This window comes from Rhynchophorus ferrugineus, unplaced genomic scaffold, assembly GCF_030347505.1.
Source record: "Rhynchophorus ferrugineus isolate W39M unplaced genomic scaffold, kcgeb_rfMv2 rfM9, whole genome shotgun sequence".
Lineage (NCBI taxonomy): Eukaryota > Metazoa > Arthropoda > Insecta > Coleoptera > Curculionidae > Rhynchophorus > Rhynchophorus ferrugineus.
In genome coordinates, this window is record NW_027472588.1 from 24444799 (window position 1) to 24457401 (window position 12603).

Here is a 12603-nt window from a genome sequence, read left to right on the forward strand (position 1 = left end):
TATTATTAAAATTATTACATTAACATCTAATTAACACGTCCAATATTAGATCAAAGAGAAAGGATTAGCGGTCTCTTTAATTAATTTAATAATTTCTAATAATTAATTCTTAATAATTAAGTTACTTTAATTGATAGAAATTGACATCAGTTAAGAAACTGGTAGAGTAATAAAACCAGATTGTTACTTTACCTTTTTCAGTCCGTCGGATGCAACAATATGTCAAAAAGTGTACAATTTACAAAACAAAAATTGTCTTTCAAGCTAATCTTCTATCCATCAACTTATTCCTCAGATTTAATTCCTGTTAACTTTTGGCTCTTATTACACCCGAAAACATTATTTTGTGGAAAGCGAAGAGGTAACCCTTCCGAACAACCGCTACAATGATGGGGAATTTTTTTCACTTCAGATTCAGATTCCGGATATTTAAATTTAATTTAATTTCCGAAATATATTGAATACACATTATTAAAATAGCTATTAACAAAATAATAGCCAAAATACGTTTCTTCCTGCTATATTTCATATTCAAGCTAATTTGTCAAATTAACAAAAATATATACAGACAGAACGCTTATGAAACATTATATGAAACCAAAAGATTAACTGAACGAAAATAATTTATACAAATATGTGACAACCGAATTAACTAAATTTAAATATTTTGTAATGCGAATTGATAATTGTTGATCATAAATATTTAGAAAGTGATTGTGACAGAGCCTAGAAAAAAAACCGGCGTGGGTGGACCGTAAAAAGTCAAGATGTTTTGTATCAACTCGATGCTATAATATACCTATTCACTTGTTCAAGATATAGTTTATGTTATGAATTTTTATAATATTGTATCTATAGAGTTTTTTCATATTTTAGATTAAATATATTGCATTATAAGAAATAAATGTTGTAGATATTTAGCCATGTGGGTAAGTCACACTGGTAATTGTTTCTTTTTTACGGATTGGGGCAAGTCTTCGGGGTATATGTCCGAGCCATTAATATGCCTATACTTAATCCATCAAAGTGAAACAACATTTTTTTACCTTCTAGACTGCGAATGCCTCGCAAATATATAATATAAAAATAGTCTATTCAAAATAGCAGTCAACTGACGTCATCAATATGTATAATATATTGCCTATTGCTAATTTGTTTCACCACTATATTCAATATTTTCCTTCTCATTTTATTCCAGTTACAAAGAGACGCAATACTAAGTGATACATTCGAACATTTAACTGAATGAGCTTATAAAAGTCGTCCCGTTGTCAAATGTCTGCAAAAGTATTCAAAACATTAGTTATAACAAGAGATTATAAACCGGAAAATGTTGTTTTGGCGCTTTACTTGACAATTTTTAAATCGTTCCTTAATATATAATATTACTCTGATTGAAAATGCCGAAAACAACAGATAGTTAGGGTCAGAAAATAATTACGTCTCTAATCAGTTACTTCGAACAGGAACGAAATAATGGAGGGCCTCTGTTGCCAATAAAATGCGTTAGAGAGGTAAATATTGATAATATTAAACATTAAGCTGCTACGGTTTTATTGGAAATCTTTTAGCATGTTGCTGCTGCACTGAATATTAGAATGGACACTGCGATTAAAATTAAAATTAAAAAATTGTTGTTCTTCATTTTCTAAATTATAATTAGATAGACTCACCAAAGAGAAACAGTTTATATACTAAGTGGGTGGCGAATCAATGTCATTTTGATGTTAGCCTTACTCGAGATAAAATTTATGAAATATATAAAAACAGTGAATGCACAACCAATTTTTTCGATATAAACATAGTTTAATACAATAATTTCAGAAGAGCTGTTAGTCTGTAAAGTATTCATAGAAAACTTAGGGATATACAGCTCTTTGGGTGATATAAACCATCCCTTCATACACTGTTAGGGGAGAGAGGAATTAAATGATGTAAAGATAACCCGCGAAGAGGTCTAAAGGAACTTCTAGATTTTAATAATTTGTTATTGTTCTTTGAATGTATATATCTTAACAGGACTTAGATATTTCAAAATTCTACATTGAAGCGTTATTGGCAAGACCGTAATAAAAGTTTGTAAAGACAACAAAACTTGATGGAAAAAGTTAAGGGTTAGAATTAGAGATAATAGTAGACTTTTACAATAGTGACTCAAAAAGTAACAGTGGTTAAATAAAATTTTCGGGATATGTCATTATGATGCAATGGTGACAATTACTAAGACAGGGTGATGAGGGTGGAAACAACTAAAGGTGTGGTGTTCATAATTAACAGATAACTGTAGGAAATTGTATTGTAGGGTATGGAGATGTATGTGCATAGATATACTGTGTAATTGTTCAGAATTATACATGGACATTAGGTTAGAATGTATGAGGAGAGGATGAATACTCTTTTATAGATATGATAGATGCATTAGGGAGAATGCAGTGATTAAATATAATTTTGTGAAGGATAATATACACAGGTATTAATAGAAGAAATTAAAAATAAAAACAGTGATATCGAAATGACGTGACAGGGAAACACAGCAACGAAGGTAACAAGAACTAAACGTACAAAGCACAATATATTGCTTGGATATACAATTCTTAATTAGGATTAGGACATCAAGGGATATCACTATAAAAAAATAACGCGTCTAGAACTCTACTTTATGGGTGGTGCGGAAAAGAGTTACATGCTTATTTAATAAAATAACTTTAACCTACAAACAATTGTGATAACATTATTTTTGTTTTATTATTTTTTAAATCAGAATTTTATTTAAATTGTTTTTAAGCCAAAACAAACTAAAACCCAGAATTTATGCGGCAACATTGCAACTTTTTAAAGCTATAAATTTAGATAACATGAGTTTACTGGTATTTTGTATAGACTATATAAATGTATATTCTATTCCACTAATTTCCACTAAAGCACGTTAATAACACGTGTGTTAGAAATTAGTATATAATTAAAACTGATAAATGGATAGCACAACATCCTGTTATATCTATTAATCAATACCAAGTAACTTCGCTTTTCAACAGTGCCTCTACAAAAGTTGCTAATATAAATAACGCTGCTTCAGCATTCAACGTCACTGGAATATATCCTTTTTACAACAAAACTTTAAATCATCCTTAGTTACGGATACATTTTGTTCAACTCTTGATGATACTGCCGCTCAAAATATGTCTTTAAGTTCTCTTGATCTTAATCAAGATGAAGTAGAAAATCAACAGACTTTAAGCCATCAAACTGAATCTGTTGCACAATCTGTTTAATGCGTCAGCGTGGGCCATTTAGCATAATTACAATTTGAGATTCCTAATATTTCTCATCATCTACTAAGTTCTCCATTATGTAGTCAATAGAATATCGAATAATCACACGTGCTATATGAACCAATGGCCAAGATAGAAAACAGACAAGAACCACAAATTATTCCATTTCCGCTCCCTGTAACATTTTGAATACTCACGAGTCTCATATTCTTTTAATCAATATAAGCCCATTGCAAAAAAAACATTCAGATAAAATACAAAAATAATAGCAACTCCAAAATACAAAAAACACTAATAGTTCGCTTGAAAATGTATTAGGAGAGAAGCAAAAAAAACAAGAAAGAAGGAAACAAAACATATGAAGATGAACGTGGAAACCAAAGAAAATAAGCCAAAGAAGGAAAACAATATTAGGAAAGATAATAAAAAGTGTTCATCAGTGAACTATTATCCACTATATTCAGAAAAGAACAGAAATACTTCTGGATTAAGTGTACAACTTGTAAGTCCAGGTGGCACCAACTATGCTATCAAATATTTTATATGATTCTATAAAATGGCAGAGTGCAAAAGTCTTATACACGTAATCGTGATTTCGTTTAAATACTGCCTGTTCTTCTTGACATATTTCTTTTGGAGCTCTTTGAAGCTTCATTTGTATTATTTTCATAAGTAAAATGCTTGTGTTCATAGTTTGTTATATAAACTTATTGTTACTTATATAAACTTGCTGTGTTCAGTCAACAAATTTATTAAAAAATAACATTTGCAAGAACGTAGACAACAAACCAAATATAACACAAATAAATTAAATAAATAATTATTCACCAAACTATTTCCAGCTTTTAATTGAACTTATGGATTGAGTTAGTGGAATTAAAAATTGAAAGTCATTTTAAAAAACTTCTAAAACACATTTTATAAACTAAAACTAAAAAATACGAGCAGGGTATGTTCCCATAACAACCACCAATATTTTTTATTTCAATGTTTTACATTTATTTAACTAGTGACAGATTGCATTATCTACTATTCAACTATTAAATAGTTTTTCGTTATTATTATTTTAACTGGCGGGGTGCCGTCACATCATTTTCACAAACGCAGGTTACCTTATTGGAACCCGGGTTCTGTATCTGCCGCACGGATTCCTCCAGTTTAAGTTTTTCATTGTGCAACTCTCTAAGCTCGTGTCTTAGTTTCTCACAATCATCACTACTGGACAAATTACCTGCAATGGTCAAAAAAGAGGATTTGGACGCAACCACAATAAATAAACGATTTACATTTAAATGATTTTATTTAATTTTTTAAAGTACCTTCCATATTACATAAGCATTTGTGTGTATCTGGCGTATATTTCCCTTTCGGATTTTTCGTCTTCATTTGATCCCACTCGGTATACTGCTTCCCGAGCTCCTGAACTATTTTCTTCACCGCGCACTCGGACTGCTTCATCATCTTCTTCATGTGATCATCGCCACTAATACTCATAATTCTATTGGCAATTTCCTGCAGTCTTTTATTTTCTGCAGTAGCCATAGCCAATTCCTTCTTCATTTGCTCGACTGACTCTAAATCTCGCTTGTTTAATTTCTTACTCGTCTCGATGGAGCCAGCCCTGGTTCTCAATTGATTTTCCAGACACTTTATGCGACAGTCCTTCTGAATGATGGCGTGTTCGGCGTTGTGCAGCTGTTGCTCCAATTCGTTAACTTTATTGCCGAGTTGCTGTACCTTAAGCGCTTTATCTTGAGATACTGCAAGCAACTTATCCTTTGTCTCCAGTTCTTTCTTTATTGTGTCAACTCGATCCTATATAAAAAAATTCATTAGTCAACAAAAAAGGGTAACATATTGAAAATATTATTAATTAATTAACAGGTCAATTGAAAAGTGAATTTTGAGTGAAGCAACTTTTGTTATTGTGAAAAAAAATGGATAAAAAGGCGTGAATTTGGCGTGTTGACAAAATATTGCTTTTTGAATGGAAAAAATACAGTTGAAGTAAAAACTTGGCTTGATGCCGAGTTCCCGGACATTGCCCCAAGAAAATCAACCATTAAGGACTAGTATACTAAATTTAGACATGGTGAAAAGAGTACCGAAGACTGCGAACGCCGTAGACGCTCAAAAGAAGATTTTACCGACGAAAACATTTAAAAAATCAACAAAATGATTTTGAATGACCGTAAATTGAAATTGAATGAAATAGCTAAATCTTTCACCCACAGACTATTGAATTAGGAGACACCAACACTTGAAAAACTATTCCATACATAGATATTTAAGTCAAAATAGTATAATTCAGGATGTCATCAAAGACATATTGACGGACGAAGATACAGACAATACTCACGAATAGTTTAAATAAAACTGCAAGATATCTAGACGTGAAAACTACCACGTACATCCTTTTCGACATTTCTTCAAGAGAGAGATGTTAAAAAGCACCACTAATGTAGCGCTAGATATTCTTAAAAATCGGTGTTATGTATAGTGGATCTGATATGACAAGTAATGCATTTATATTATAATGGTTTCATTTATATTAGAACCCTAACCAATGATGTCGTTAGTGCAGCCTATTTAATTACTTGTCACTTCTAAATGTACAGTTAAACTAACAGTTTTTGCTTTTAAATCCTACGCCTTTCTTGGAAAATAACAATATAATAGGGGCTGCCTATCGTGGACTTCTATCCTTGATTCTGACAGTAAAGTCTATCTACGGTCATCAGTATAGAGATCACCTCAGTAGATGTACCGGGACTGAGGTCGGGTCATTAAAGTGGTAGGAACACATTTCTTTTGCATTTTCCACTGAATCTAAGCTGTTTTTATCAATTTTCATTCTATCTCAGTCCTTGCGTCCCCCACTGCGTCTTTTGTGATTTTTTGTCTTTTGTCCCCCTGCTGTTTTAGCAGTTTGTGATACACTACGTATTATAATGACCATACTCAAGACTTAATTCAAGACGCCATGAATACTCTACTTTTTTGTCGATGTGAATGGCGCCCTTGAGCTAATTCATGACTTTCATTCTTTTGAGATTGTCGTAGGATTTCGCCAGTGTAACGAAATAATGACATTTTCTGTAAATTCGTAACACCGCCCCCCCCCTTTTTGTGTACCTTTTCCAGCTCATTAATGATCGGAAACAGTAGACTCTTCAACCGGTCGTCTATCTGAAAATTTTTGAGAGTCTGATCTAGGCTCTCATCATAATCTCGCAATTAATTAACCTCGAACTTGTTTGTGTCCCCAGACCGTTCCTTGCCATTAAAATCGAAATCGCTAGTTTCCTTCAATATTAAATAACTAAACTAACATCTGTAAAATAACTCAATAACACTAAATGGAAAACTCATGAAGTGTAGCAGGTTTATATATATATTGAAAAAATTTAAAAATTCACGAATCTGACGAGTATCTTACATAGTATTTTATTCTTTATGTTATTATTTACTTATCTATCTACTTATCTACTTTAAATACATATTAGCAAATATGAATTGATTAGTAGAAATTTATATATATATAGATCAGTTTAACCTATTGAACAGTCTTAATGCTACTGATACTCTAACTACTACTCGAATAGTATACCTTTGAAAGAAGTATAAAAAATGTAATAAAAAATAAGCAAACCTCTGAAGATCTAGCCAAATATTAATGATTAACAAGCAAGCCTCAGGCACCGCAACGTCAATCTTTCGATCGTCAAAAGTATCAATATTTCTTCATAGGATCACGAATCAAACTGGTTTTATAAAATAAAGTTTAAACACGGAAACAACAACATAAATTTCGTCTTTATATTTAAATCGATGTTTGATAGATAGTCCGGGTATAACCGTATTGTAGTCAAAATGACTTTTATCCTAAATATTGGTTTTCTCACAGATGACAGAAATGTTTCTCATCCAAAATACTTTTATAAGTTATAGCAATTCTAATTTCTGAAATACTTAATTTTTCTCTGGACCAAATGTACATTATAGTGCATTCCATTTTCGTTATATTAGTAATATTTGGGAAATACGTACTGATATATTCATCCCGTGCTTGTCTTGCTTGTCAATTAATGCAAGTAAGACGGAACAATAGTTAAAAAAATTTGTTCGTAAATTAAGATTATACTAAACATACCTGACGTGACATGTAATAAAATAATAGTAAAATAAGATATCTACTAGTAATACTTTAAGAGTAACTAGAAAACAATGCACATGTACCGTAGCAGTTGTTTTTGTTTTCGAGATGCTGTCAACCTGCAGGACTAGATTCTTGATTTCATCTTCTTGTTCACATATACAAGTTTCCAGATCTTGCACTTGCTTCTGCAATTGATCTCGCTCTCTACCAATAATTCTTGCTTCATCCACCTGAGCTTTCAACATCTCACACTGGCACTCCATCTCCAAAACTTCCTCGTATTTTTGCTTATACATATCCCTTTCCGCTTTAATATTATCGAATATCTTCATTTTGTTAATCATATCTTCATGCTGAATCTGTAAATATACGTAAATTCAAATTAAGTTGAATGTAATTGAAAGGTAAGTCTAAAGCTGCAGTGAATTTAAATAATAAAATGATCAGGAAAATATTTATTATGCCACTGAATATGTCTCACTTTGAGATGATATTTTTAATTTAAAGAAATATTTATGTTTTTTTCAGTTTTTAGCTGTTATATGAAGATATTTGGATCATTATATTTTATTCACAGTAATTTTAACATTCAAAAAAAGGAAAAAGGCGGTTTAATATGTTAATGTTTACGGTTATATTTCCCCAGAAATAAAGATTTAAGAAATATCAATAATGGATGAATTTAAAAAATGAAAAATATGACTTACATAATAACATAATCTTCTAGTGTAACAAAGTTTCCAATGGCGATTGGCAAACAACACATTCAGTACTGCGTTATGAAACAATTATTTGGAATCATGAATTAATTATAGTTATTAACTGTGCCCTGGACAGAAGTCGTATACAAAATTTAACAAGTTAAATAGAAATTAAAGGATCCGATATGTGTGCATCGAACATGTGAATTTTATTAGGAAAAGGATCTTTCTACGTAAATTTCCGACAGGATCTCAAAGGCCAGAATTTGTGAATAGATTCCGTATAACAATACGTTATAAAGCACACATATACCTAACGAAATTACTTATTTTCTTTCTTCACCAAATAATCCCGAATTTCTTTCAAAGACCATTTCTCAAATGATAAAGTTCCCACGACAAGTTTCCTTTAAATTGATAAAAGATTAAGCTAATAATCATTATTTCTCATCAGACCTTTTGAACGCTCTAGACAGACTTCAGGAGGTGATATCGGCGGAATATGGATAAATTAAATCATCTAAAAACTTCTGCGACCTTAACATTGTGAAAAATCTTAGTTGACAATCTCCTATCGATTTCGAAATATCAGTCCTATCAAAAAGACGCAATATTGCGGAACGAATGGTTAACATAGTGATCCATAATGCCAAAGCTCCAATTTCCTCAGAGAAGAGCGTCTAATACTCTGCAGTTTTAGAGAGTTTGGTCATAAGGATAATCTCATACTATCAGACGGCACAGGTGAAGCAGCAGTTGTATTGAATAAATGGAACTGCATACAATAAAGTAATTTCTAACCAGTAACGGTATCTGCATTTTTTTTAAATAAGACCGAACTTCAAGGTTCGAGAGAGTCACTACCATTCTCCCAAAGGAATTTAAATTTCTCGAGTTTCATTATCAAAGAGTCCGTATAACGACTTCTAAAAATCCATCAAACTAACCTCCCTTTTCGGCCAATTGTAAGTATCATCAAAATATCATATCAAGATTCCATCGATGAAACTTTATAAATAATTGAAAATTCTGTAAAAATAGCAAACAACCACTTCCCTCTTAGTAAAACACTGCCGTTATCCAGATATTTAACACAATTCCTACTATATTTAACACCTTCATAGAATATTTTAAAAACAAGGCACTAGCAAGAACCCCAATAAAACACTTTATCCGGTTCAGATATATGGACGAGACCTTCGTTATTTGGAACCATGGAATGAACAAACTTATTCAGTTCCCGACACATCCGAATTCTCAACATCTAAACATCCTCTTGAACTTGGAGATTCAGTATAGCTCCAAGAATATTTTTGCTTAGGTAGTTTGGTTCGACGAAAATAATGTGTTAATCACTGAATGAAGTTTACAGGTAATCAACAAATATACACAGCTACCTTCAATCTTCAGGTTATGCCACTCCATCACCCATCCTAAAGAAGTATCCGTTCTGAATGAATAAAAAGTAAAATGGGTGAAGATAAGACCCAAATATATTTGCTAGTTCTTTGAAGACAGCACTGGAAGGTGTTAAAGTAGCACAATATTAAAGTTATATTCAAACCATTCACGAAAATGTGTCAGGCGCTGCCTAATTCCAAAGCCAAAGCTTTTTCCAAAAGGTAACAAGTGTTTACCAGTGTTCCTGTGTATGTGGGAAAATTAACGATAGAACTAGACGGTAAACGATACGATCATCAGAACAAGGATAAAAGAACACAGCATTCCGTTATATAAAATTGAGGTTTTAGACATCTCACAAGGCTATTTTGAGAGGGTTTTAAGATTTACAAACATGAAAATATTCTCAAGAAAGACAAGATACGGCCAAACCTATCTCACTTACCATCCTCTGGTTTTATTAATTATTCAAGGTACCATGAAAAAGCAAGTTTCTTATCTAATTAATCAGCCGTGGCAAGCACTTGATTAAATGTAGCTCTAATATTTTTTGGAATATAAACAGACTTAGCTCTAGTTTACAGAGAATCTAGAAAGAAATCTAAGAAAAAACACCTAGAGTATCTCAACAAATAATTAAACTAACTGAGCGAAAAATTTGATCATGAAAGATCATTTACTGGGCAAAGACTTTGTAGGACAAGCCTTACTGTGGTTAAATAAAAATGCTACCTCAAAAACGGTTACCTGAAAAATCCCTCTTGAACCTGAAATTGGAAGTTCACCTACACTCAACATATTCATATAAAGCATTCCTTAATTAGTAAATGGTTCCCACTAGCGGTGTCAGCCACCGAGAAAAATTTCTATATTTTTAAATATAATTATATATCGTTTTCGATATTTTAAAATATGTATATCGATATATCAAAGAAAAAAAATATTGACTTTTTTTTGTAATATATATTGATATATTTAATAAAGCCTTACAATTAGATACCAGAATAAACTATACCTTTAAAATTAAATACCAAAATATACTGCGCCTTTAAAACTAATTGCCAACTTAAAAATTAGATTAATTTTTTTATACATAATATTAATATGTTTGTTTAAAAAATATATTTAATTTTTGTGAAAAAATGTCGAAAAATTTTGGCTTTCGAAAATATCGATATATCGATCAAAAAAATATCGGCCATAAGTAACGATATTTTTTCGGCATCTTTAGTTCCAACAGTGGATGATATACAAATTTAAGTGAATTTGATGAAAAATATGGGGAAATTGTGGTATATGGCAAGAAATAGTTAACTTTAAAAATATTAGGCCCAAAAATAATATTCGTTGCTTCATAATCTAGCCAATTGCAAAATTATTGCATTATTATATTATTTATTGTTTCTTTCTTGAAGCAAACCCATATTTGTGTTTTTTTTAAATCACTAAACCGACAACTTATGACTCCGATAAATCTATCTATATAAATATATATTTGTACTAATAAGTACGTCCATAAAAAAACTTTGTCTTGTCTTAGTTACCTGCAAATCGCTGAGTTCATTGAGTTTAATTTGAAGCCTATCCCTCTCTAATCGCAACATTTCCGCTTCCATAGCTTTGGCTTTCTGATTTTCCATCTCTTTTTTCATGCTGTCAATTCTCCTCGACATCGCATCTCTCTCTGATGTAACGTTCTGTAGCTCTTTTTCCAGATTATCCGCCATCGATTTAGACTTCCTTATATTGATGCCAGAAGAACGGTCACCCCTGGACATGTTCTTCAACTCGCGTTCCAGATCATCTACCCGTTCAGCTTTTAGTTTATACTTAGCCAGTTCCTGTTCCATATCTTTCACACTTTTCACTTTTAAGCTCAATTTGTCCCGTTCCTCAAGGACGGTGTCCAACATGCTTGATCTGTTTTTGAGCAACTCTACATTATCAGGTACATCTTTATATTGTTTCAGTTCCTTCTCCAGGTAGTTAACCCTTTCTGCCAACATGTCTCGTTCCTTTGTCAGGGACTCCAAAATCTCCAATTTATCCTTCAACGCATCCATTTTCGGCGTTTCTAAATCCTTTTCACTTGACTTCAACACCATCCGGCTACCGAGCTCCTCTTTCAGCTTCACATTCTCGCTCTCCACTTCCTTCAGTTTGCTACAGTACCGCTTTAGTACCTCGACCTCTCTCTTGATGATCTCGGCCTCTTCTTCCGGTGACGGGTTACCGCTCCTCATTATCTTGATTTCGGCTTCGAGGGCAGCGATCTCTTCTTGGCAAGACAGCGGAAGAGGATTTGTTACTGTTTGCAATTTCTAGTCGAGCAAAAGAAACGTTATTTAATTTTAATTTAAAGATATCCTTAATAAAAATGGCAAATTAGTTGCTACTGCATGTTCAATATACAACAACTTGTTTCGATCAACTTCTATTTACAGTTAATTTGATGGATTTATTATATAAATATTATATTATTATCTGTACTGTAAACTATGGATTGTTGTGGTCAATCTATGTGAATCGTAAATTTTCATACTCGAAAAACGACAATATCCGTATACGGTTATAATTTTAAGTTAATGATGAGATCGAAGTTATAGAATGGTATATATTGGATATATATTTTTGTTAATTAAAGATTTTCTTATGTGGACGAAATTGAATTGATGTTTAAAATGATGACTCATTGTATTTTAAGACAGATTTTTAACTAAGAAGAAAATACAGAAATTATCCTTAATTCAATAGAAGGAGAATTTTCAATGTTGGTGGTGCACATATCATAGAAAAATAAATATTATAATACAGGCTATTATCGCTCTTTTGGTCGTAATTGCAACCGTCAATATTTGGCAGATGATAATCATCTCGGTGTCAAATGTTGATACACAGTTCGTCAGAAACTACTTGAATACAAGATAGTAGTCGAGATACAAGAGTTGTGGTCGATTATGAAGGCACCACAAATATTTGAAACTATCTAGAATTTGTGTAATGCATGTGTAATGTGTTATGTAAGGCATATGTATTCCCGATAATACTTATTACACTCTCATTATACAAC

General features: G+C 31.9%; 1 protein-coding gene across 1 annotated transcript in view; it reads right to left on the reverse strand.

The window, feature by feature from the left end:
- Positions 1 to 4237: 4237 nt before the first annotated feature.
- LOC143202650 (uncharacterized) overlaps positions 4238 to 12603 on the reverse strand; it is a 28460-nt gene continuing 20094 nt past the window's right edge. Inside the window, exons 6-9 of the mRNA XM_076414306.1 lie at positions 11078 to 11854; positions 7512 to 7790; positions 4592 to 5087; positions 4238 to 4503 (exon numbers count right to left, since the gene is read on the reverse strand). Coding sequence (XP_076270421.1) covers positions 4334 to 4503; positions 4592 to 5087; positions 7512 to 7790; positions 11078 to 11854 — 1722 coding nt within the window. The 3' untranslated portion in view covers positions 4238 to 4333. The remainder of the gene's footprint in view (positions 4504 to 4591; positions 5088 to 7511; positions 7791 to 11077; positions 11855 to 12603) is intronic.